Here is a 27,745-nt window from a genome sequence, read left to right as displayed (position 1 = left end):
AGTTCTTATCCTGGTTCTGTCACTAACTAGTTATGTGATCTGGGGGAAGGTGCCTCACTGAGTCTGAATGAGTAATTTCTAAATTTCTTGCCAATTCTATGATCTTTGATTTGTCTGAGAGTCTCCTTAATTCTTCTATAAATGTAGTCATGGCTGGGATTTCCCCCTTCACAGGTGGGTGAACATCCCACCACTCTAGATTATACCTCAGCCTCTCCCTGGCCAGCTGTCTGCTCGATGTCTGCTAAATATTAGAAACTATAGAGGTTATAGAGGCCAAGCTTCGGAGACAGACACAGGCACAAATTCTGGTTCTTTGAACTCAGAACTTTGCTTGTTTTATTTCCTCTCAGAATTGGCTTATTTGTAAACTGGGTAGTGTATCTACCTTGGAAGGTTGTATTTAATACAGTAATGTACATGAAATACTTAGTATGGTGCCTCCCACATAACAAGTGCTTAATAAATGGAATTCATGATCATGAACATCATGTCTGTTATAAAGGGGCTGGGTGAGTATCATGGCAAACTCTTTCTGGGTCTGCTGAGACATCTTAGTACACGTGGTAGAATGTTTCTCTTCTCAAGGGGCAGAAGTTTCAGAAAAGCCTGAAAAGTGCCTAGAAGGGAAGGTGTGTGCCTTGGAGCCTCCCTTGGAGGGTATCATTGGGCCCTTGTGTTTTGAAAGTTGAGTCCTCAGACCACCCTTCTGACCTCCAGAGGGGTGGGTTTCCTGAGAGTAGGCTGACTTCCCAGACTGTAGGGCTTCCTGTGGAGGCAAGGATGATGGTGGAAGAAATTGGAATCAATCTTAATCCTCTAGGAACTTGGCCTTGGAACATACATCTGGGTACGTGAAAGGGAGGAAAGGTGCAGCTTGAGCTCTGGCACTAGGGTCCTAAGCTTGGGCAGCCTTGACACTGAAGAATGAGACATAGCTGCCTCAGCAAAATATACCATGTCAGCAAGCTCTTGGATTATATATAACCATACATCCTGGTTTGCTGAAACAGTCCTGTCTATTTCTCCTGCCCTGACCTAGTTGTTAATACGTCCTTTCCTATTATCAGATATGTCTCAATTTGGATCATTAATTATTTAATCAACCTGTGTAGGACCAGTTTTCAACAGTGACATCGTGTGGCCTCAAGAAGCAATGACAATGAACCAAAGAGTTAAAGTTCAGTCCCTGCTGGTGTGGAAGCCAGAACGACTCCTTTGTGTTCTTGGACTTCAGAGCTGTCAAGGCTCCTGATCATTTAGAAGGGTAGGAAAGTTCAAGAGGGAATTTGAGTATATCCTGTTAATGAGGTAGTAGATGGTTCAGCAATTAATTGGAAAAATAGGAGGATTGACCATATTTAGGTTACCCTATTTGTGAAGCAGTTTATATGTCATGTGCTGTTTACTTTAGAATCTCTGCTTACTTTCGCCCTAGAGACCTGGTTCTTTACATATTTATATTGATCTGTTTGCAATAGTTTATCTCAATTTATGATCTTGAGAAGCTATAATTTTTAGTGGTAGGAAGGTACATGAAGTGAGCTATAGCTTTATGAGTTTTAATTGCTGAAGTTGGATATTTAAGGCTAAAACTAGTGATTAAGTAAATGTCTGCTTTTGCCTGTCCAGTATCTTGGTCCCCTTCTCTGGGAATTGAGTGTCCCTTTTCCTTTGGGAAACACATTCCATATAGTTTACATGGGGCTGACTCTCTTATCTCTTTCTTGTCCCCTTACCTCCCCTGTCCCTTATAAGAGCTTGGACATATGGTTCATGGATTCATGCTTGACTAATCAGAGTATTCCCATCCCTTTGGCCGCATTGATTGTGGGATGGGGTAGACAATTGACCCCAACTAAGTCAGTTTATCTGAACTTTCCTGCTGGGAGCTATTAGAAAAGACTGTTTCATTCTGCTAAGGATGTTAATCTGGTAGTATGAGACTTAGGCTGTTGGCAGCATCTTCCCACTAAAAGGAGAACGCCCATCCAATGAGAAGAGAGAGAGATGATGAAACTCCAATGACATTACTTTGAGGCTTGTGGATCCAGCCATGCCTGAAGCCCCAGATTTTTAGTTCCATGAGGCAATACTTTTTTTGTGTGCTATAAATTTATAAATTAGCTTAAACTAAGGCAACTTGCAACCAAAGAGTTCTAATATAAGTAATGAACAATATTCTGCTTTGCAGGGATCCAGTGTCTTCGATTTTTAAGATTCACTAGAAGAATTGATCAACTCTAATGTTTCTCAGTATCTATGATGTTATTACAAAAATAGCCTACTTTGTTTACTATTGGTACTATTTAGCTTATCCATATAGCTACAGAAATCCATTGACAGAGCTCTTTACTGGGCAAGGTTAATCTTGGAAAGACAATGTGAGGAGGGATGGTAATCAAGTAGGCAAACCTCGAGGGAAAAATTGAAGAAAACCTCTTCTCTCCACAAGTTCTGCTGTTTCCTAGTCTACAGACTCAGATACCACTTGCCTTCTTTTGCTCCATGATATTTCTTGGGAATCAGTGGGGTAACATGTCCTCTGTCTCAAGTGTGAGAGATGGAAAGAGGAAGCATCTTAGCTTCCACAAGATGTTCCTGCTCAGTATCTTGGGCAGTATGTTGACAAAGAGATCTGGATTTATAAAACTTATGTGCAACAACAAGTATCCCAGCAGTCTGATGAAAAACAGGATGGTGAAAAAGAAATATTGAAACATCCTGGAAAGAGAAAGCCAAGAAACTGTTAACTAGAGGTTAGAAAACCTGGAACAAAACAGGCATACCTAAATGCTTGTCTGACTCCTTGATATTCAAATGTCTCTACTGCTAACAACCTCTTATAAAGGCAGCCTCTTCTGGCCTGCCAGCTACTCTCTCTCCCATCACCATGTTTAATTTTCTTTCAGCATTTATCACTATCTGAAATTATCTTGTTTTATTTTTATTTTGGAAAATTGTTTTCCAAAGCAGTTGCACCAATTTATACTCCACCAGCAGGGTATATGTTTCTGTGGATCCACATCCTCTTCAGTATTGGATATTTTCAGAGTTTTAAAGTTTTGTCAATCAAATGGGTATAAAGTAATATCTAATTATGGTCTTGGCTTGCATTTCCCTGATGAACAATGGTGCTAAACATCTATTCCTAGGTTTATTGGTCTTATGTGTTTTCTCTTGCCCATTTACCTACTATGTTGTTTGGGCTTATTAATTTGTAGGAATTCTTTATATGTTCTTGATGTAAATCCTTTTCTATTGTGTGTATTTTGAATATCTTCCCTCTACTCTGTAGCTTTCACTCACTCTAAGGTGTTAAAGAATAAAAGTTATTTTTTAATAAAGTCTGATTTATCAACCTTTAGAATTAATGCTTTTTGTATCTTGTTTAAAGAATCATTCCATACCCCAAGGCCTGAAAGATACTATTTTCTATTAAGAGTTTATGGTGGTAAATAAATTAAAAAAAAAGTTAATGGTGGTTTAAAAATACATCTACAAACTTTTTGATACTCCTCCCTTCAAGAGATTCCTCTCCGTTCCTCTCCTAGTCCATTGGAGTGTGGACTAGACTTAATGACTTGCTTCTAAAGAGTAGAATATCATGGGAGTGGCAGTGTGTGATTTCCTAGACTATGTGCTAAGAACACTGTGGCTTCCTCCTTACTCTCAGGAGAAAGCCAGCTGTCAGGTTGGGAGGCCACAGAAGCAGCCCGGTGGAGAGGTCCATGTGATGAGGAACTTAGACCTCCCGCCAACAACCAGCTGTGTGAGCAAGCGCCTTTGGAAATAGATCCTTTAGCCCTAGCCAAGCCCTCTAATGACTGTGATTTCAGCCCACATCTTACCTGCACCCTAGTAACAGATCCTGAGCTAGAACCAGCCAGGTAAGTAGCTCACAGATTTCTGACACACAGAAATTGTGAGTTGATAAATGTTTGTTGTATGCAGCCACTAAATTTCAGGGTAATTTGTTATGTAGCAATAGATAACTAATACTGAGTTTTTTTTTTTTAATTGATATTTAAGTCCTTAACACATCTGGGCTTGCTTTTTGTTACATTATATAGTAGTGATTCAATCTTATTTTTTTCTCATCTGGATAACCATTTTTCCCCCTCCATATTTATTGAACAATCAATTCCTTCTTTCCCCTTTGATATATAATCAGTCATATATCAAGTTTCTATATGTACACTGTTTCTGAGCTCTTTGTTCTATTCCATTGGTCAGCTTTCCTATTCCTGTGATAATACCACACTATCGTAATTACTGTAGCTTCCTAGTAAGTCTCGATATTTCAAAGGGCATGTTTCTCACTCCTTGCTCTTCTTTAAAAGTGCCCAGGTTATTTTTGATCTTTTACTCTCCCATATACAGTATATTTTAGTATAATTTCCAATTTAATGAAAAATCTTTTGGGGACTTTGATTAGAATTGAATTGATTCTATTATTTGGAGACATTGATATATTTATGATATTAAGGCTTCCTATCCATGATCATGGTATTTCTCTTCTTTCATTCATGTTACCTTTAATATTTCCTAATAAATTTCTGTAAATTTCCTTATGGTAGTCTTTATTTCTTTTTTAACTGAAGTTATTTTGCCCTTGTGGTTTTAATGTGATTTACACGAGCAAACCTCCACTGTTTCCTTTGCTATATTACCCTTATGTAGCTGTGCTGTGTTGCCTCCTGCCCCAGGACAAATTCACTGCCCACCTCTACTCACCAGTCAAAAACAGCCCATTCCCTTCCAGTTTTTTTAAAGTTTTCTTGTAGAGTTAATCTTGGTGACAAGAGCCAAGATCCATTCTAGTACAGGATTTTGGTCAAAATTAGAATCAAAAGCCTTTTAAAAGCCACTCTTCTTGAAGCTGGATACAGTATTCATGAGAAGGTTCTGGGATGACATCTCTGGGATGACATACTCAAGGAAAATCTTAGGAATAACCTTGCTTTCTTATTTCTTGTCAGCTTCCAGTATACCAGTGCCCCAAGGATGATGGATCAGAACAAGAGGAAAGACACTTGTAGTTTGGTGTGATGAGCTGGACTTGCTGGGCTTATGTTTCTTCAGGCTATGAACTCTCTTTAAGGCAGACAATTCTTATCCCAGGTGTTCACATGGGCATTTCCATGCTGGGCACTGGTGTTGAATTATAGGTGAAGGTGGCCTAGGGATTCTAGGGAAAATTCTGCTGGTTGTTCTGGGAACATGTATTTAGGGATATTGAAATATGTAATACTTCACTCATCTGGTAAGAAGCAAATTTTCTAGACAATTGGAGTTGACCTTTAAGCACCAATAATTTTATGTTAACCATTTTGATTGAACTCTTTCTAAATCACATTTAACACCACTTTAAATATATTTTCTTCTATGCCTTCTTAAACACATTATATTGAACATAATTTGACCTTTTCTTAAAAATGCAGGGGCTTCCATACCAATTTTACTTTGCTAATCACAGTGATTCCCTGAGGACTAATATCCACTCACTTGTTTGAATCTTGAGTTCTTATTTGGTTTAACAAGATTTTTAAGCAATTATTATGTGCTAGATACTGTCAGGTGCTATCTCTTTTTCACAATCATTTTCTCTCTTTTATCTGCTATTAGGCAGTGGTAATGCTCGCATTTAGAAATTCTCTATTTTTATTTTCATTTTTCACATTAGGGGGTAATGTGCTGACATTGTAACAAAGTTTGAGGGAGGCACATCTCACACAATAGTGTAAAAACCCAATCATCATGCTTATGAACCACAAAAGCATCTCCCCATTTCTAATCTACTGATGTTACTGGGAAACCAGACACATCAAACTTGTTGAAAGATTTAAAGGGAAAAGGAAGTAAGTGTGAGACTTGCCACAGCTCTTCTAGGTGATAAGATTATGTTTCTGATTACCTCTAGTCCACTGCCTTCTAATACTGGAAAGCTGAGATGAGCCATTGCCTTTGGACAAGGAAGTCATAACACTGAACTGAGAAATGCAGTCATTGATGACACAAGTTTGTTGACTTGACTGTGTGTGTGTATATGTATACAATGTTCTCCTCACCTAGACTTTGCTATCTACCAGTGTGGCTAAGTAGAAATCCCAGTTTTCCAGGAAGTTTACTCAAAGATATTTATTTACCTTTTACAGAACCCTGTTTTCTTCTTTTGAAGAGAGTTATCCTGCAAGAAGAACAAAGGACATTGATAAATAAACAATTTCTGGAAGTTATCATCATTGCCAAATAGTATTCAGTGAGCCATTAATAAAATTTTTTTAGATCATATTTTACAAATTTTTCATACATGTAAGCAGGTGAAATTTTCAAAGCCACACACACACACACACACACACACACATATACGTGTGTGTGTGTGTGTGTGTGTGTAAAACTGCATTGCCTTTTTATATAGTGATAGGAATGAATGAAGACATGGAAAGGTAAGGTCATACAAAGGTAAGATCATGGAGCTAGTATGTAGTAGGACCAGGCCTGGAACCAAGGTCCTCTGAGTCCACATTCTGGGCTTTTTTAACTATACCCTTACCTTCAACTTAGCCAGTGACCCTTAGAGAAGTTTACAGGCTATAAAAACAACAAAAACATACTCTAAGAGATAAATTTTGAAGGCTATAAAAATGTAAAGATGAAGATGTATCTTGGATTTCTGTAATATCTCTCTTCCAAAATATTTTCTCAGTTACTTCATTTTCCTTTTAACGTCCTTGTGAGATAAAAAGGAAGAGGAATTATGATCACATTTTAAAATTGTGGAAATGAGGCTTGCAGAATTGGAATTAGAAAGAAGCTTTATGGTTATAGATTTGATTCTATAGCTTGAGTGAGATTAAGTGGCGTGTCAGCTGGTCAGCTGCTCAGGCAGCCTCTCTATAGAGATTGCTCAAATATTATAGGTTGTTGAACCATCACATGGGACTCTGATAATTTTTTTTTTAGTTCTTTATTGGAATATAATTGCTTTACACGGTTGTGCCAGTTTTCGCTTCATACAACAAAGTGAATCAGCTGTATTTGTACATATGCTCCCATATCCCCACCCTCTGCGACTCCTTCCCACCCTCCCTATCCCAACCCTCTAAGTCATCACCCATCATCAAGTTGATCTTCCTGTGTTATGCAGCAGCTTCCCACTAGCTATCTGTTTTACATTTGGTAGTGTATATATGTCAATGCTACTCTCTCACTTCGTCCCAGCTTCCCCTTCACCCCCCACCCCATGTCCTCAAGTTCATTCTCTACATTTGCATCTTTATTCTTGCATATATATGGAATCTAAAAAAATGGTACTGACAGTCTTGATGAAGACAACCCTGTTGTTTCTCTGATAGGTGGTCAGAAGGAATACTTTAATGAGTCACTGGGAATGGGACACATCAGGGAGCATGCCAAACTTGGTTCTAGAGAGGTGGACTTCAGTTAATTTCAGGAGTTTAGTTTGCTGAGTGGAGTACATAAGCTTGGGACCAGAATAACCTGTTCACACATCTGGAGGACCTCAAGGATAATAGTCAAATGTTGATGTTTGTTTTTAAGGAAGAGATGACTTCTCTTTTCTGAGATTATAAAGACCATTTATTTCAAGAGCATAAAATTTCTGATGAATGTCAACCTTGGCTCTAAAGGAAATGTAAATTGCAATTAAAGCCCAATAAAATTGATCTATATACTTGCTGCCACAAGACACCAAGAAGGCCAAGAGACCTGGTGCTCTATATCCACATCTATTTCCTTCAGACCTTTGCATATGTGCTGGTAACATCATGATGTGAAAGGTGAACAGACTCTGAAGCTGTATCATAAAGAAGCAGCTGCTTCGTATGTTTTAACTCATAGGCCAACTCTGATTAGATGGTGATAGATGCCCTTGGTGTTCTGTGTAGTAAAAAATTCTGGACCGTGCTGGGATCGTCAGGAAAGAATCCTGTGATTGCAGGAGATAGAGGAGGGGTGTATATGACATGTATTGGCCTTCTCTCCACAGAGTGGACCCTCAGTTAATGTTTCTTCTTGCTTCTGTTATATACTCTCTTTGGTCTTAGGCTGGTTTCTTTGAGAACACATCACTTGCATGTCTGTAAAAAGGAAGACAGTTGTTCCTTAGTGTCCTCTTTGTTTAAGGTTGAAATGCCTTGGGATTACATCTGAAACTGTTCTTGGAAAATGCACACAGGAAGATTTATAGATGTTTGGTGGCTTATAATGATTTTGGAAACTCCTTTGAAAGGCAATGACGCTGAAGAAGCTGAAGATGGAGTGGGTGCTCACCTTGTTATTTTGACTGTTACACTCTTTGCTTGCAGAGTTCATGCTCATGACTTTCGACCTGGGGGAAAAGAACCAAGATAGAGATTGAATACAGTGCACTCAAAATTCATACTATATGTGATGGTTATTTAAAAACAGTTTTATATTCTCATACTATGCTGTCCACTATTGTAGCCATTTGCTACATGTAGCTATTTAAATTTAAGTTAATTAAAATAAAAAAGTTCCTCAGTCATACTGCTTGTTTTTCAAGTACTCAGTAAGTGGCTAAGTAGATACTTAATAGATAGCACAGAAATTTCTGTTGAATATCCTTTTTCTAGAATCTTAGCTTAGCAGTCAAATCATACCTAGTGCTCAGGAAGGATTTGGGGAGACTTGAAGGACGTGTCCTTTAGGGGCGAGGACCTCCAAGTCTGGACACCAGGCCACGGTGTGTACCTCCCTATTTAGAGGCTCTATGCAGTTTGGGTCTCTTTCTCTTTATCCCAAGATTCCAAAATATTTAATAAATAGAGGTACTTCTTGACCGAATTAAGATTTAACTTCTAAAGAGGGTCAAGAAATGGAAGTGAGGTTTCTGGTTTAGTTTCTCACCATTTAAACTCTTTTGACAAACTCAAGGGGTATTTTTTTAGGGAGGGGGACTTTTTTTTTTTAAGAACTTTTATTGAGATACAGTTAACATACAATAAACTGCATATATTTAGTGTGTACAATTTGATATTTTTTTTCTTATTAGTAATGTAAGGAGGGGGACTTTTATGTTTAATGTAGTACTACAGTTTGAGTTTCATAATATGATAGCCTTAGTGTGTGTCTGGAGATCAGTGTCATGCCTATCCCATATGGTTGAGTTTCCATATATTGGGGGAAGTGAGGATGGTATTAGTTGTAAGGTCTTTTCTGTTACATATCAGGAATGTTCTACGTATCAAGGTGCCTGACCACTAACCCTTTTTAAAGCACATGTTCCTGATCTTAATATAAACCCAAATAATTGGTAATGTGATAAAGTTATGAAGGGAGATGTATTTCTACAGTCTTTTAAGAAGGATGGGAGAAGGACCTGCATTTTAAAGTTGGTGTGGTTTAGTGGGTGGGAGTCGACCTGATCACTGTGGAGGAGAAAGATAGGTGGTGTTGGGGCTCACACAATTCCAAATTGGAATTAGTCAGAGAGATGCTCTGACCCAGGTTGAGATGGAGTTACCACTAAAACCAGGATGTTCCTTTGTTTGCCAAAGCTCACACTTCTCTCTCAAGGAACCAAGTCTCTAGTTCTTCTTCTATTTTCTTTAAAGTTTCCTGGTACTTCTTCGAAGAGAAATAAAAGAAAGCACAGTTACTAATTAAAGCTTTTCCTAATCATAATAAACATGCATTATTACATTGTAACATAAATCTTTGGTATTCCCACTGCCACTTTTTTTTCTCCTCCCTAGCCTCCACCCCACCACTACAGATCTCTCACTACATTTCACCATTGGACAGGTCCCCGGGGGTAATTGGAATTATAAATAGGAAAAGTGTTCATTATTAAGTTAAGTTAAAGCTGGGAGGCCAGGGAAGTAACAGAATGATATTGGTGGTGGAGTGTCAGAGACCCTAAAGTCCCTTTGGAATGACACCTTGAAGAGTTAAAATTGTTCCAGACAGTATTTTCTGAAACACCTGATTCCATTTCACCCTGTACCTGAATAGACCCTTTGCTATCACTTTACTTGAGAGGCTGTACCTTTATGCAGAGGGCCTGATCTTCACAGAGCTGAGCCACAAATGCATAGTCTTCTCTTACCTGGGGATCCAAAATTTATTAATCTTAAATTTTCAGTGAATTGCTATACGAACAATAGCATACTTGTTTCCTCCTGTGCACCAGACCCTAAATGTGATTTTCTAATTGTTCTAAATATGTGTTTTTTATACATATAAACTATTTTTCTTTGAGGGTAAACAAGCTATATTTTATAGTCCCATGAGGATTACTTGGGGATGGTTGGGAGAAGCATAGATGCTAATTTGTGGAAGATATAGATCATGAAATGTACCCTATAAATGTTAAATAAAAGGTAACTTAGGAGACTATATTCATCTTTTCCTTCATACCCTCCTGATCCCATAATGGTTTTGAATCTAGAATGTTATTGTAACTCAATCACTTGAGGAATGCATTAGATTGTCTCACCAAGAATCGAGTTTCCCTTCCTTTGTGAGAGGTAACATTGAGGTTACTGTGGTTACCTTGGCCAGCTCCTTCTCTTGGTCCACACAGGAGGCTTCCAGCTGTTGTAACTTAACCTATAGACAGGGAAGGAGACTGGTAACTCAGCAAGGCAAAAACAGGATTCCATTCTGGATAGCATTCCATTAAATGCTATCAGAAAGGTTATCTCACAGGTGGTTGAAGTGTGTCAGGCACCATTTCAGATATCTTTTTGATGGAGGGCAGTCAAAGCAGCCTTTGCAGCTGCCTGGTGAGCCCGCGCTCTTGACAAATGACCATTTATCAGTGCTCTCTTCACCCTTATACTTCAATTCTTAGCTTCCTTCTTCCTTAGCTATTTCTCTTAGAAAAACATCGATCTTGAAAACTTCACTCTCCCTTTTGCTTTCGTATATTCATTGCTCACTCCTTTCTTTCTCCCTGTATTTCTTTTTTCCTCTCTTCCTTCCTTGAATATTTGATGAAAGCCTATTCTATATCAGCCACTATATTGGAGTGACAGGGAAAGGGCAGGGGGAGTACTGAGGATACAATGGTGAACAGGATTGATAGACCCTCTGCCTCACAGAGCTGACGTTCTAGTTGGGGGACGTAACAGATAAGTCAACATGATAATGATAAGTGCTATGAAGGAAATAAAAGCAGAGCAATATGCTGAGAGTGAGTGATGGTGTAAGAACTATAATAGGTGGTTGGCGAAGGCCTCTCTGATGATACTTGAGCTGATATCTAAATGATAAATATTAGCCAAGTGGAGATCTGGAGGAAATATGTCCCATGCAGAGGTTACAACGAGGGCCAAGACTGCGAACTTTGGTGTGTATGAAGAAGTTATGTGGCTGAAGCACCCGGGATACCGGTAAGGTGGGGAAAGGTAGCCACTGGTGAGATTACATATGTAGGGCCTTATAGCTTCTAAAGAAATTTGGTTCTTTATTCTAATTGTGAAAAGCCAGGAGAGAGCTTCAGGTAGTAAAGACACAATCTGATTTGTGTTTTTAAAGAAGAGACTTTTCAATATGTGGAAAGTGAGATTGTTTAGGAGTAACAATTGAAGCAGGAAGATGAGTTAGGAGGCTACTTCAGCATCCAGGTGAGGGTTATGGTGGGTTGCAAGAGGGTAGTAGTGATAGTAGTAGTGGATGGAGAAGAGTGGATGCATTTGGGTTATACTCTGTAGGTAGAACAGATGCTTACTGCATTTTTCCTTCCTTCCCTTTCAGCTCTGTTATTCCCACTTTTATCTAGGGACCATTATTTTACGTGTACATCTGGACTCTTCTAACAGTTCCTTTCCCCTCCAGTCAATTATATCCAGGGCCAGAAAGCAAAAATGTGCTAAAGGCTATATTTTCAAGACAGCGGCCTGAGTCACAAGGAGTTGAAGAAGGCATCCCATTAAACTACTGAACTAATCACCAGCATGCAAGAGGAACAGAAGCAAAGGGGATGCTGTATATTTCATAGAGTTAGAGATATCACCTAAGAATTCTACAAAATAGGTGGGCAAAGGGGAGTGATTCAGAGGGTTAATAATACTCTAGAACTCTTTAGGGCTGGGCTGGTTGCTGCCAGGAAAGTAATGGCCATTGTTCTGATACCACCTGGAACTCTCTCTCTATAGTCTGTCAGCTCAGCTCACCTGCCATAGCTGGCATTAAAGTGTCAGCACTAGATTCTGGTGCCTTACTGTCAGGAAAGCTTGTTTTGGGCAGGAGAAGGAAGAAAATCAATCTCCAGCTGCTGCAGTTATGTGACAAGGATAGTCACGGGGCTTCATAATCCTTTCTAGTCTTAACTTCACTCTCTTCCTGATGCACACACAGGATCCAGATATCTTTCTTTCCAGGTAAGTTTCCTGGATGTGCCTGGCCAAGCAAGCTTACTTGGTAGCTTTAAACTTCTTCTTCTTCTTCTTCTTTTTTTTTTGTGGCCATCAACACTAATTTGGCCAAGAGAAGACTGGGGAGTGATTCTCTATTCTTTCATTTTATATTTCTATTTTCAGTGTGTCCATATCTTCAGAGGCTTCGTATACACCGTATGGGCTTAAGTGTGGGCTTAATAAGCTAACGAAAAATTAGATAAGGCAAGGACAAAGATGTAATTCTACAGAAAGTATCAAGTTAGAATTTAATCTGTTCTCTAAATAAAGTCTCTAATTCTTCTTGCATCTTTGGTCAGAGAGATTGTGGTTGTATATTGGTTTTTAGCTCTGGAACACAATTACAGAAATGTTAAGCATGATCTGATGCACTTAGTAGGTAGAACTCACTAGATACTTGAATGACCAATTTAACGATTTCCTTTCTAGATTGGATTCCATGACAGGATATGTAATTTGCCTAGCACGCAGTAGGTTTACAGATCCTAGCTCTGCCTCTATGAATTCATACTTATGCCTTTGCCAGACCCTTAAATAGTCACTTTAAAATTATGTGACTCCAGGTTTTAGCTCTCCAGAAAAGGGAAAGAATACTTTATATACTCAATTTCACTCAAATTTCAAACTGAGGATGGGAGGGACTGATTAAATTGCCCTTCGTATACCACACTAAGTACTGGGGACAGGACTTAAGTTAGGCACTTCAACTGCCTCCAGTGTTATATATGCATTTGTGTTCTGCTCTTCCTCATGGAAGAAAGAACAAAATATATGGCTTCTGAGTGAAATTCCTTACTAAGAGCAGAGGAAAATTCAGCACTCAGTTGCCCAGGCTTATGTCTGACATGGTAAAACTAAGAAGAATTTATCCCAACTTTGACTATTGTTTCCACTTGGGGGCTTGTTTCCTGTTCACATAGTCCAAACACATTCAAGATTGCTTTTCCATTTACCTTTGACTCTTCCGGGGTTCCCTTTAGATTGCCTTGTTCACACTTAGTTGCCTTTTGAGATTTCCTTGTAAGCTACAGTTTCAAATAAAAAAAATACATTGCAAATAAAAAATACATCAAATTAAAAAATAAAGAAGACAAAGATATTCTCTGGTGTATGTGGGCTGGTAATTTGGTCTTGATAGAAGCTGCTGGGAGATGGTCCTTTGGTGGATACTTGGTGCCCTTGGAAACATCTTTATTCTACCTCTAATTTCTTCTCACTAGTCTTGGCCACAAAAGCTAGAGTCTGCTCAAGGCAAGGGTACTTTTCTGGACCCCTAATCCATGCTGGGTTACTCAGGCATGGGTCACAAAGTAGGATAATCACAGGAAGCCCACTGTATTCTGAGCAGGAGTTGAGGTAGAGGGAATGCCTAGACAAGGAAAAGAGAATCCTTAGGAATTAAGTATTTTAAAATCTCTGTTGAAAGTGAAGTTAACTCTCACTACAAAGTTGGCAGCCAATCACTTTAACCGAGTGTCTGTTGGAATCCTTTTCTTGTAATAGAATGAAGAACCTATGGGATCACTGAAATACCCTGAATACCCCACCCACTCCTTTCATCTGATACTTGCAGGGAAGAGCCATGGCATTTACTTAGGTCACGAGGCTCAGCCTCAGGAGAGTAGTACCCACACCAGCGCAGGCCTCTCTGACATGTGGGATCCCCTATGATCACTTTTGCTCCCTTGACTCTTTGATGACTGGGGATGCTGCGGGAACACTGGGGGACACAAGAGCCCCATCCCACCTTTCTTTCAAGTTCTGCTATACTGTGGACCAGAGTCTCATTCTTCCTTTCCTGTTGAGAGAAAGAAGCAGAGTGTAAGTGTGCATCTGCACACCATCATCTGTCTTTATTCAGTTGATTGCTCTCCATTTCACTCCAGTAACGTTCTCCTGCAGGAACTCTACGTTACTGCATAATATCAGGTAAAGAATCTGTGGTTTGATCTCAATACATACACACTAACTTACCAGGGATAGAGATGTCCCATGCAGGGCTTCCCAGTACTAAATGTTACCAAAGAAACCCTACCCTTCACACAACCCTTTCCATGCATAGACACATCCTACTATGACTTTTGAGTTGACTACTCATTGTATGTAAAAAGGAGAGACTAGCTTATCTGACAGTTGATGAGAGACAGGATGATGAATGAAAGCTATCAAACATCTTCTCAGCTTCTCGCTTACCAGTCTGGCTGTTTCTTCTTCTAGCTCCTGCAGGGCCCTTTCCCTTTCCATTGTAGTGCAGTTCTCCTTCTCCCACTCCTCATCCTCTGCCAGGTCTCTGGTCTGAGTGATCTCATTTTCCAGCCTAGATGACACAAGCACACACTGTGAGGAACTGGCAGTTTCAGAACTGATAAAACTCCTATGTCAGTTTCAGGGATACCTCAGTGACAGTAAACATGAACCTCAAGTTGGAAACCCTTCTTTCCTGGATCCTTAGACTCAGAATCACTTTCAAGGCTGGAAAAGTAAGATTCCTCTGATTCCCAAGTCAAACACCCCAGTGTTCTTTCAACTCAGGTAAATATCACCCAGTGTTTTTTTAGGAATCTCTTTAAAACTTGCTGTATTTCAGGGTTTGAGCCTCAGAGAAATGCCAAAGAATGAAGAGGAAACTTTGCTGTATAAGATTTAGGTCTCTAGAAGAAACAGGAAAGTTTAGTTTTGTCTCTTCTCTTCCACACCATCCTCTGGATTGAGAACTGCCCACATGGAACCCCAACACTCACCTCTGAATCTCATCTTCTTTCTCATGGATTTTGAGAAGAAGGTCCTGATTTGCTTCATCAATTCTCTGCATATCCCTTTCAAGGTCCATATTCAAACTGTTAATGTTCCTCTTTGACTGGTCCAATCTTAAGATTTCCACTTTCTGTGACCTATAGACTCAGTCCCCAAAATGAACAAGGGCAAGTTATCTTAAGATCAGTAATCTTTGGACTAAAGGGGATATCTAGAAGGCATGTAATTCATTAACCTAGGTGTTTCTGGGAGCACATCTTTCATTTTTCATTCTTAGGAAATTATATTTCTTAAGCACGCTCTACAATTTGTTTCAGCAATTCTCAACTCAGTCAGCAAGAGAGATTTTTCTCAGGCTTTCTTAGCCAAAGTGCTCAATATACTAGTGTACCTCCACTCTGTTCCAGGAGAAGTCTTGCTTCCTTAAATAGTCTCCTGCATTGGTTTCTTAGACAAACTGTTCACAAAATCTGCTCATGCAATACTATTATTGAGTACTTTTATCCAGGTAGCTGGCACCTTCCTTATGACTGAACCAGCTTCATGGAAAGCCACAGGAGATTTCCACCAGCAGGTAGGACTTCAGTCTTTCCCTTCCTCCTCCCATCTCAAAACTTCTCTTCCAGAGCCTGCTACAAAGCTTGAGACTCTATCGTCTCTCCATTGAGCACACAGATATGATCCAGGCCTTTACTTTCAAGAATGCAAACGTCTTTTTGAAGTAAATTTGAATAAAGTACTAGAGTAGTCTAGAAAGGGTACCTGGCACATAGGAAGCTCTCAATAAACTTTTTTCTTGTATCAATTAATTAGTTTTCTTTTCAAATGACTAACCATAAATAAGTTAGTGAGGCACAGAGACTTTTGAGTAAGAATGAGGGATGATTTTGGAAAAGAAAGTCCTACCTTGGAAGGACTTTATAATAGCTATCATTTCAGGAGGGCATGAAGGGCTTGGGGTGGAGTGCAATGGGGGATGGGAAGATAGTAGATGGAGAGAGAGAGGGAGACTAGAAGATAAAGGAAGCTACCAACAGTAGACCTGCTTCATACCTTGGTCCTTGGATGTGGCTTTACATAATCATGATTACTTACTCATAATCTAGTTCATCTTCCTTGTGTTTTTCCATTGTAGATTCCCTAAAATATCAGCAGAGATATATCTAATGAATTGGGGAAATGGGTCCATTTATGAAATAGAGTAACTAGCCAAGAGATCCCAAATATATAAATGAAATTAAATAAACTGGTTTCTTCCCTCCAACCTCACATTTTGGTCATGACAAAATTCAGCCTTTTGGTTTTCTGCGCGTGATCTTATGATGCCATAGTAAGGACACAGTGAGGATACAGGGATAACGCTGGGAATTTCAGTATGTGTCCTGCTAGCAGATATATTCAGAGATAGTTCATCAACACAAAACCCTTTGGAATTTATACACAGCAGTAAGGATCAACAGAGGTTATCAATTGTTCCTAAGTCCCTTTCTGCTTTAAACCCAGTTGCTTTCCTAAGGAGCCCATGGGCATGGGTGTATATGTATAACTTCTCTGAAAAATAATCTCTCTGCCCTCTAGCCCGGCCTCTACAAGAATCTCCGGATATTAAGATCTTAATTTTAAATAGGGCTCCGAAAAACCAAGCAGAAGTAAATAATTTGGCTTGCTCTGCCCCCCTTGCTTTCCTCTTTATCTCTGTTTCTTCCATAAACTCCACCTCCCTTGTGATGTGTGTGGTCTTCCCGATTCTGCCCTAAGCAATTAGCTTCTGAAGAGTCTAATCTTGCCCCAGTGGAACTGTCCAATAGAATCTCAGAACCTTCTGAGGCGTCATGACTCTGCTATTGACATGGGGGGTGGGGTGGGGCAGGGTGTCACAGTGGGGTGGGTAGCAACGGCTTCTCATCATCTGTGGAGACGTCAGAGCCTGGTTGGGTGTGTGTTTCATAGCCACGTTTTCCTTTTGGCAGCAGTAGTTTAATGGATCTGATTTCTGGGCAGTATGAAGGGGTAGCCCCTGTCTTTTATTTCTCTGGCAGATTGAGCTCCTTCTCTGCCCAAGTGTGACTAATACGGAAAGTCTGAGTCCTGTGGCCAGCAGTCTAACCCCATCATGTCGCCAACTAACTACTCATTCATTTGACAAACACGGAAACATTGAAGGAGCACCTGTGCATGCCAGGCACTGTTCTAAGCATTAGAGAGACAGACTAAACAAAACAGCCAGGACACCTGCCCTCATGGAGTTTACATTCTAGGGGATGTGTGTGTGTTGTGGGGAGGGATAACACAAGCCACAAAATAAATGAGTAAACTGATTTGTTGTGATAAAAGAGGAGAATGCTGGGAAGCAACGTAAGTGGGCGAAGGGGATAAGAGGAGACGTAGTGTGTATCATGTGTGTGGGAAGGAAGCTGTTGCAGTTTTAAACAGGGTGGTGCAGCTGAGCGTTCCCAGACCTGGAGGTGTGGTGGAGCTGGATTAAGGGGTCTAGTGAATGGGCGTCCTCAGGTTGCGCTGGGGTGGACACAGAATCCAGAGAAGGCCGTGGTCATCAGCAGCGAGGGCCAGCACACAGCCTGAAAGGCCCACAGACCCAGGAGCACCAAGGGGAGGCCTGAAGACCCAGAGCTCCTCCTTCCACCCTCCTTATGCGTATGTAGCTTTTCTCTGCACCTGACACTATCCCGGGAAAGAGGAGTGCTCTGGAGAGGGAGAATCTCCCTAAAAGATTGAGAAATTACCTGAAAGAGATTTTTAACTGGGAAGTCTATGGTGCCTTGAATTGGCCCCCTTGAGTCTTTTCTGCCAACTTAAGGGATCAGAGCTAGAGGGGGAAGATAAGATCATTTGCAGAACATAAAGAATATATTTCTGCATACCTTAGTATGTACATTTTGACCAGATTCTGTACAATTTGTAACTTCGTGTGTGTGAATCATGGAAACCTGGGAAGTTTTGGATCTTGACTTAATAAGGACCACATTGAGTTGATTTGTGGGCCAGAGTGACTTCTTAACATACTGTAGTTTCTAACAAACTATTTGTAAAATTAATGGCCTCTGATGACCCCCATTACCATCTCCCTTCTTCCTGAAAGAAGGCATTTCATTGCTTTATGAAGCTGTACACAGAAGAGTAATTAAGTAACAATTCAGGCCAATGGCCTCTCCCAGGAATTAATGGTAGGGAGAGTTCATTAACCCCAGCTGGTTATAGCTTCTCCAGGAAATGCCCTGGACCAAGGTTATTGTAGCTATTAATGGATTGGATAGGGACTTTAACTGGGATAAAAATAAAGCTCTATCTCCTTCCTGGGGAGCTTTTCTCCTTGAGGGGCGACCAAAGGCAAGCCTGTAGGAGCAGCAGAACCCTAAGCTTGGGGCCTGTGTGGGGTGAGGACAACAGATTGCTATAGTGAGAACTGCTAAATCAAGGTGAAAACAGGGCCTTCGGGGGAAATTAAGGTCCTTGATATAAACCTTCCTGCTCTTCAGGAGGTGGCTTGATTAACACCCTGTGTAGCTTTAGGGCAGCTGTTCTCACCTTGTTAACTTTTCCGTGCTGTGTCCCACCCCATGCAGAAGAGCTGCCGAGTGACATGTCAGATTTGCTGCATGGCTGTCAGGAATGCAGTGGCCTTTGTGTGGAAGTCTGTTATGAAAACACATGCTCTTTTCCAGGTTGGGCAAAGAGCTCTGTGTGCTGGGCTTCACCCTTCTGCCCCAAGGGGCCTGGCCAGGTGCATGAGCCCTGAATGGAGCTGCCTGGGCCCTGGCCCTTCCTGCTGCCTCACAGGGATGGAGAGCTATTTCTTTTGCTCAGCTCACTTGTCCTCACCTTTACTTTGGCAAATTCTTCTTTGAATTTTTTATAAGTGAGCTTATAGCCAGACAAGGCTCTAGAATCTCATTTAAAGTCATTATTTTTCGAATACAGAATCAAGTATGCTATAATATTTTCCTTAAGTCCTTATTTATTTTTAGTGACAGTTTCCACTAAAGGGGCTAATATCCAAAATATACAAAGAATGTACACAACTCAATCCCCGCCCTCTCGCCCGCCCCACCCCCGCCAAACAATCCAATTAAAAAATGGGCAGAAGATCTGAATAAATATTTTCTCAAAGGAGGCATACAGATGGCCAACAGGCACATGAAAAGATGCTCAACATCATTAGTCATAAGGGAAATGCAAATCAAAACCACAATGAGATACCACCTCACACCTGTCAGAATGGCTGTCAAAAAGACAAGAAGTACCAAGTGTCGGTGATGAGGTGGAGAAAAGGGAACCCTAGTGCATTGTTGATAGGAATGTAAGTTGGTGCAGCCACTCTGGAAGATGGTATGGAGGTTCCATAGAAAGTTAAAAATAGATCTATCATATGATCTAGCAATTCCACTTCTGGGTATTTATCCCAAGAAAACAGAAACATGAATTTAAAAAGATATATACATATCTGTGTTCTGTACAATCTTTAGGCTCATAATATCTCTGAATTTCCTTTCATAATAACTTTCTCAAAAGCAGAAACTTGAATTAAACTGAAATGTGAAGACAACAAAAGAAAAAAAAGGGAGAGAGAATGTACCAGTAAAATCAAATATTTTAAAACTTATTGCATCATTGCTATTATAACATTGGTAAAGAACTAAAAAATGAAAGTTCATCAAGGATTCACCTCAGCAAAAACTGTTTTTCCAACTTTTCTTCTATTTTTTGTCTATTAACAAACTATCTTTTATAGTAATCATAGAATACATTGTTGTGTTTTGCCTTTTCACTTGATATTTTTTATAAACATTTTTCCAGGTTGCTACATACTCTCTATAATTATCATTTCAATCACTGCATATAATTCTCCTGAGTTGATAATATGCAAAATTCGCTTCACCACACCCTTCTCACCAAACTTTTTATCTGTTTACGCATCCATCTCCTCCTGAGGGCCAGGAGAGTGCCTGTGTTTTCTAGGGCTGCCGTAACAAAGTGCTACAGACTGGGTGGCTTAAATAAGATAAATTTATTTTCTCACAATTCTGGGGGCTGTGAGTCCTGATCAAGGTTTGGCAGAATTGGTGCCTCCTGAGGCCTCCCTCCTTGACTTTCAGATGGCTGTGTTCTGTGTCCTCACATGGTCATTCCACTATGTGTCTGTGTCCTAATCTCCTCTTACAAGGACACCATTCGTATAGGATTAGGGCCCACCTTAATGACCTCATTTTAAATTAATTACCTCTTTAAAGACCCTATCTCTAAATAAAGTCACATTCTCAGGTACTAGGAATTTGGACTTCCACATATGAGTTTTTGGGGAACACAGCTCAACCTGTATGAGATACTCAGCAAATGTTTAACTGTGACCAGTTTATGACCATTCAGATAGTTTCCCTACCTTCCTCCCAAATAAAAGCAGTTCAGAGAACATATTTGTGTAGTTATTATACTTTTAGGTATAACAAAAATATGAAACGCATACACGTATATTTTTACAATTTTTGAATGTCTATTCATTAGCATGAGTCAACTGCTTTATATTTTACAGATAGGAAAACGAAGACGAGAGATTAATGTCTCGCTGGGATTAAAAAAGATTAAAAAAATCTCACATACCTGTGACTGCATCTCTCAGCATTTTCTGGTTCACTCTGCAGTAAGCCTGGGAAAGTGCAGTAGTAAGAGGGAATTTCCTCAGCTGTGATATGGAGCTGGTGTTACGGAGTACTGATTCAGGGTAACCCACATCTTAGTGACATAATTTTTGTTTTCAGTGAGGTCATTTCTTCTGAGGTAACCAATGCTTGGTCTCTGCGTTAATCACCTTTCGTTTCATTTCTCTAGCTTTAGTTAAAAATTTACAATTAGAAAGTGATCGTTAAATGGAGGATTCCTAAAAGGAATAACTAGCGCCTCTGCATGCAAACTTCATAAAAAATTTACACTGAAAGTCGGTGTTTGTTTATTTTGTTTTTTGGTGGCTCCACATGGCTTGTGGGATCTTAGCTCCCCAGCCAAGGATCAAGCCCATGCCCCCTGCAGTGGGAGCGCAGAGTCCTAACCACTGGACCACCAGGGAATTCCCTGGCTTAGTTTTATACTCTGTTTTTAATTCTTCTAACTTTGTTTTTAGTATAGGACAGAAAGAACACGCAGTCCTTCAGGTTATGCCTGAAAAATACAATAACACAGATTTGTTATTGTACAGTTCTGGAGGTCAGAAGTCTTCCATGGCTCTCACTGGATAAAATCAAGGTGTTGGCAGACCTGCATTCCTTCTGGAAGCTACTGGAATGAATCTATTTCCTTGCTTTTTCCAGCTTCCAGAGGCATCTGCGTTCCTAGACTCGCAGCCCCCTCTTCACCTTCACAGCCAAGAGTACAGAATCTTCACATCTCTCTCAGACTCTGACCTTTGCTTCCATCGTCACATTGCCTTCTCTCACACTCACCCTCCTCGCCTTCTCTTATAAGGACCCTCTGGTCCATCTAAGTGACCCAGGATAATCTCACTATTTCAAGATCCTTAATCACATCTGCAGAGACCCCTTGCCATGTAAAGTAATATATTCACTGGGGATTACAGCATGGACATAGTTAGGAGTCTTTAGTCTACCTCACTTAAGGAGAAGCAGCTCTCCCATCATTCCCTTCAGAACTCGCATCTCACTAGGCTAGGTGGGGGTAGCCCTCCCATGCTTCCCCATTTTGGGTACAGACTCACAGCACAGTCCTCTGAAGAAATCCCTCCAATCTTGTTTCCACTTTAATTCTAAAAGTTGGTGAGGGGTTTAAGAATCATCTGAGAAATTCTCCAAATAAACTATTTACCCTCAAGTCCTTATTGTCAGAGTCTGTGTTAAATTCATCTTTTGTCCTATGCTTTCCTGATTTCACTGTTAAAATATTCTGGTAGCAATTAGTATGTCAACTATGGTGCCTACATAAAGTATTATAATAGCAGTCAAGTAGGGAAACAATAATATATCATTTAATTTTCTATCAGTGAAGTGATTCACTTCCCTCTAATGAAGAGTTAATTTTGAAAATTCTAGGAAGTTATTGTTTTCTTGCACTCCCCCACTTTGTGTCCTGATGCCTTGCAGTTTTCACATTTATATGACTTAGAGTAAAATCTTCAAGTGGCATTTCAGAGAAAAGGTTTATTAAAAAATTTTCAAAATGGAACATTGGAGTGGAAAGCTGTGTGTGACCCGTTTGACTTGCTACTCCATGGCCCCACAGCTACAAGATTCAGCTCTGAGGCAGGCTCCAGGACCACTCCCTCTGATCATGGGAATCTAGCTCAGGTAGAACCCAGTCAGCCTGCCCTCCTGATTTCTCTGACTGTGCTCCTGGTCTGGCACCTGATCTCATGTCCCATTCCTGTGACCAGTGTTCTATTTTGTTCCTCAGTTTTGGGTCTGGAACTCTGTTACAAGCCTACGTGGGAACACAGTTCTGGCTAATTCTGCAGATGGACTCTGTTCTTATCAGAACCTCATGCATAAGTCTCTGACCCTAATTTCTTCCTGAGCTCGTGCAGGGCTTCCTCATCTCTTCAAGGTACTGCCTGCCCAAGTCCCTGTGTTTCTATGGTCTGCCTGTTTACAGGGACGTGCCCCTGTTACCATTTGTAGGATTTCCTTGGTTTTAAACACCTGCCCTGTTCCCCTCCTTTGTCTATACCAGCTCGCTACATCTCGAACACTTTGTGGGGAGCCATTCTCCTCTGTGCTGCTGAATTGGAATGTTAAAAGCTGCATCTTGCAGAAGCTGTGTTTCACCCATGTCTCAGCAGTCCCTCCTCAGGTGAAATATTCTGCAATGGGTAGAATGCTTGTTGTAATAATATTAATGTATAAATTGGAGCATTTCTTGTGGAAATTAAAAGTGAAATTTTATAAATAGTATATATTTTGAAAATTCTATGCATAGGGTGTAGTCTGGTGATACTTAAACATACAAATCATTTTGGGGAACTATTTTCACAAATAACAGTGTTCTCAAAGGCTAAGTTATGGTACTGTTCAGCAGAGAGGCTGCTCCCCTCTAAAGTTGATCTTTTTCTTCCAATATTCATTGCTTTTGTCTGTGTCCTTGTAATATTTAATGTCTTTCCTGAGAAAATGTGAATAAACAAACAAAGATAAAGTTGAATGTTATCTTAAGCCAATTTTAGTTTTGAACAAAACATCTCTGAGAGGTCAAACTCAAGATAATTTCAGAATTCTAAACAGGTTTTATAACCTCTGTTGGCAAGAGATGTGTATTTGCAGAATCCATAAAGCTTTTAAGGTATAGTTGATATTGAAACAATAATGACCCTGGAACAGGATATTTCCTGGAGATTAATGACCAGCTGGGAGGGGTTGATGGCCTGAGGTGTAGTTGAGGGCCATTAACCTCAGACAGTCATTAAAGCCCAGGAAATGTCCTATGTCTAGGTCGTTATTGTTATTATAAATTGAAAATGGAAAAAAAGAAACAGGCATACAGATGATCTGAAGGGCGACTCCATTTCCAGTGGTTTGAACAGGGAGCGTTCTGGGAGAATTTATTCCCCTGTCCATTAGCCAACCAATCTCCCTGAATCCTCTGTCACATCGCCCTTCAACTGATGGGTCTTTGTGCTGGAAACCCCTGAATTCCCCAGATACTGAGTCGAGAGGACAATTCCTCGTTGTAGCTACCTTTGCTCAGAGTGACTGGATTAAGCAAATAGTAATGGTGAATGACTTTGCCACTGCTCTTAATTGCATCCTACATTGCCATCTACTTGCTTCCCCTGGGATCAGCTGTTTTCTTCTCTATTTAGCTGCAGTAAATTTCCCACAGCTAAATTTTAAGCCCTTGAATATTTTGTTTGTGTTTATTTCCCAAGTCTTCAGGGGTGAAAGTGCATGTTATTTACTTTGCAGTTGTGCTGTCTCTGGTCAAGCTAGATATGGCATCCCAGTCCAATTCCTTCTTCAATTTCCAAAAAGTACCATGACTCAGAGATATTTTGAATTCTCAACTAATCAGTAATGCTGAGTTTTGAATGCATTATGTTAAAGTTTCAACTTTATATTAGTCCTGTAGCAGCAGATTCACTTTCCTTTTTTTTTCCCCCCAAGCAAAACATTCAAATTGGAGAAGTAATCAGTTTAGGTTTCCCGTATCACTTCAGGGCTTCATAACAAATAGTTGGATATGAAATATTCAGCTGGTCTAGTCTGAAACAGAACTTGCCAATTTGTTTAATTCATTGGCTATAGGAAATTTCGTGTAAGAAAAAAAAAAGCAGAACAATATGAATATCATGAAGAAACAGTTTCCTTTACTCAGTGGTCACAAGGAGGTTTGAGCCGTATATTGGATCAGCTCAAATTCATCACCAGTGACTGTACAGAATTGAAAAATCCCAGAACATTTCCCTAGATAACATTGTTGGAAATATCAGCTTTGTAGAATAGCATATCAATGCATAGTACTGGGCTGCCAATATTCTTAGGAATTTTATAAATTCGAAGTCTGTCCTTAAAAGGCTCTTCTCTCTGTAGTGGTGCCTGACATTCCTACGTTACATATGACTTTGGTGTAGGATATTGAAAGGCCCACTTCAAACACAAATGCTGTTTTCAACCATTGATACCTATCTTCATTTTTAAGTTATTAAATCTTCCATAACACAATTAGCCTGGGGATTCAATATGACTAAAATGATAAGATTAAAAAAGAATAAAGGGAAGTGTTATGAAAGTATTCTTTTTTCAAATCCTTGTCAGTGTGGTCTGTGAAATCTCTTTGCTTGGCAGGGTCTTCAGAGTAGTTCATATTCTCTTGGAACCCTAAAAGTCCTCGTATTCAATCGTTTATTCTGATTTTAACCACTATGTATTAAACTTTTTTTTTTTTTTTTTTTTTGTGACAAGCTCTGTTTCCTTCTAGCTCTCTTCTTTAGGCTGGCATTCCCGGTGAGGGGAACGAACTTACACGCAGGCCACCGGATTTGTCATTGCCTATGGCAGTGAGTCTTGAAATTAATGTCACCTTATATGGCTTTAAGTGTCACTCTGATGATGTGGGGAGGAACTCTCTTTTCACCAGCTATGACGTTTTTGCTACAATAATCTGATTTTGAGTTTTATTTTCTTAGTGTGCCTGTTAATTTTCTAATTCACTTTAATAATTCTTCTCCCTACCCCTTTGACTTCCTATATCACCTCTTCTAGTGGAATTTGGTGTGAGTTATTATGGGAATAGTTTGGGAGATATTACAAATGATGTTGCCCGTGGTGACCTATAAAATTAACCACTGGCCCTCTACTGAAATAGGCATCTCGAATCTCCTATTGAGATGAATTCCCTCCATATTTCACACTGTCATGGAGTTCCAAGGCCCTTTCACTGAATGTTTATCTAACCATCTCTACTCCATGTGGTCATTTCTCATTGATAAAGCCCCTGTAATCATCCTGTGTAGTCCACACATAAGCCCACTGGCATATCTGAACTCTTGCATTGCAAAGGTAGGATAGGGACACTTTGATGACTCTCATTTTAGATTATTTTTTCAAATTACTTTTATTGTGCTGATGTAAGGGATACCAAAAGGCATAATTTTCTTGAGTGTCCAACTAGAGTATAACCAGACAAGGGAGAAAAAGGGAGAGAACATCACATAATGACAGCCTGCTGTCCTCATCCTAAAAGAAGATGAGAGTTTGGGAAGATATATCTAAATATATTTGTTGAAGAGTTTCAGTTCATTTGAGTTTAAGCTTCCAATTACTGCTATTTTTCATTGTACTGTGGTACAATTAAGCACCATATCACCTCATTGCAGGCAATTAATAACAGGTACCTTAATAATATGTTGGCTAGATTGCATAATCTTCCAGTCACTTTTAATTATTAGAGTAGTTTTGTGTTGTTTCAAGTTTTAAATTAATCCCAAAGCTCTTTTCCTCTCTTCATTCTGCAAATAATTGACTTCTCCCTCCTCCCTCCTCTATCTTCTGTCATGTTCATGCAATGTAGAAGAAGAGGGACAGGGCAAACACCTCCTTATTTAACTCTCCATGGTGAGGTTGAGTTCTTTGCTTGGCTAGCTGCCTGCATTCGTTTGGCTCAAGGTAATCATTAATACCTTCTGTGTGGCTGGCATGTAGCTGCTGGTCCTCTCATATGTGAGTTCCTTTGAGTGTCTCCAAAGTCCTCCTCTTCCTAATGCATATTTCTTGATGTGAGAAATCTGATTTTACCTTTTCTACTCCCTTAGCTGCTCCAAAAGGTGCCCACCCCAACACTGAGATCCCCTTTTCTGGTGATCAGCCCTCTTGGTGAAGTCTGGGAAGACAGAGTCCAGCAAATTGTCTCCTCATCTGTTGACCCTTAGGAAAGTCATCCTTCCATGACATGTCAGATAATGGGGCAGACAGCTTCTTGGCTGCCTCTGTTCCTAGTCTCACCATACTCTCTAATTCTCTTTTCTTTGCTCAGGTAGCTCAGTTGTGCTGGCCAAACAGATTGCCAACTGCAAAATCAACTGCCCATATTCCTTTCATGTAGTCACCCCCTATTCTTAACATCAATTCCCTTTGAACCCTCTTCCCTTGATTTTTGGTAAGATAGCCCATTTTCTTTCTCCTTCATGGAATAGTGTCTCCTTAAACAGCTGCCCTCCTCAATACCCTCTAAGGTCTCTTCTTATATCGCCTAGGGAGAGATGGTAATGATTGGTAGTAAGGCTAATAAACAGATGCCTGTTAGTAAGCTCCCACATATTAGAATATGGGGGTCTTAGCGTATGTTAATCTTCAGCTTTGATCTTAGATGCAATACTGGGGAAATTAGAAAATTTCCACTTGATATCCTGCTTCAGTTAAGAGGAAAAAGAAAAGGGGGAGAATATGAAATAAAATCACTGTCTCTGTTCCTCTCCTAAAAGAAAGAGTCGGATAACCAAAGACAAATGGGCAGAAACCACTATGAACCATTTGTGGAAATTTGATGGCCCAGAGAGGGAGAGGCTTGTCAGTAATCCTAAAAGGAGTCCAGAGGGATGAGACGCCATTCAGGGGCACCTGCTATGACATTAACAGTTAACAGAAAAACCAGAAATCATATTATGCTTCTGTTGGCTCTGAGTACCTGATTTCCTTCCTGGAAAGAGTAGAACTGAAAATATGAAGATAGAATCAAATTATAAGGAAGTTGGGGGAAACAGAGATCATCAATGTGCTTTAAGTAAGTTCAGATCTTTAGACCCTGATACATTACATCCTAGGATACAAAGAACCAACGAGTATGATTTCTGATTATATTTTGGTTGTCAGAAATGGTTGTTTTTTGTTTTTTGTTTCACTTTTTCTCCTTGAAAGTTTACTGAGAGTTTACAGAAAAAATGTTTGAAAACCAAATGAAGAAAAAAATAGGAAAGGAAAAGCATTTTGAAAACTGTAGCCTAGTAACTTTGATGTCATTGTAAGCATAATTCTTGACTATTCAGCAGATGGTTTATGAGCAGTTATGAGGGGAAGGTGATCACTGAGAGTAACACGGATTCAAGAGGGACATGAGCGGGACCAATCAAATTT

General features: G+C 39.9%; 1 protein-coding gene and 1 non-coding gene across 2 annotated transcripts; both read right to left on the bottom strand.

Moving 5' to 3' along the window:
* Positions 1-2,525: 2,525 nt before the first annotated feature.
* TMCO5A (transmembrane and coiled-coil domains 5A) lies at positions 2,526-16,291 on the bottom strand. The gene is made up of 11 exons (XM_057725062.1): positions 16,257-16,291; positions 15,149-15,298; positions 14,601-14,724; positions 14,155-14,205; positions 13,361-13,432; positions 10,540-10,596; positions 10,034-10,093; positions 9,548-9,612; positions 8,296-8,353; positions 6,150-6,190; positions 2,526-2,724 (listed from the first exon to the last, which is right to left on the bottom strand). Exons 1-11 carry the CDS (start codon positions 16,289-16,291, stop codon positions 2,526-2,528), a joined length of 912 nt encoding a protein of 303 aa, XP_057581045.1.
* On the bottom strand, positions 5,676-5,783 carry LOC130847273 (small nucleolar RNA U13). Its single transcript, XR_009052054.1, has one exon. It is a non-coding gene; the product is annotated as a small nucleolar RNA U13 (small nucleolar RNA).
* Positions 16,292-27,745: the final 11,454 nt, after the last annotated feature.

The sequence above is a fragment of the Hippopotamus amphibius genome, chromosome 2 (genome assembly GCF_030028045.1).
Source record: "Hippopotamus amphibius kiboko isolate mHipAmp2 chromosome 2, mHipAmp2.hap2, whole genome shotgun sequence".
NCBI classification, from domain to species: Eukaryota; Metazoa; Chordata; class Mammalia; order Artiodactyla; family Hippopotamidae; genus Hippopotamus; species Hippopotamus amphibius.
The sequence above is the reverse complement of the archived record's forward strand: the minus strand, read 5'-3'. Positions and strand labels throughout refer to the sequence as shown.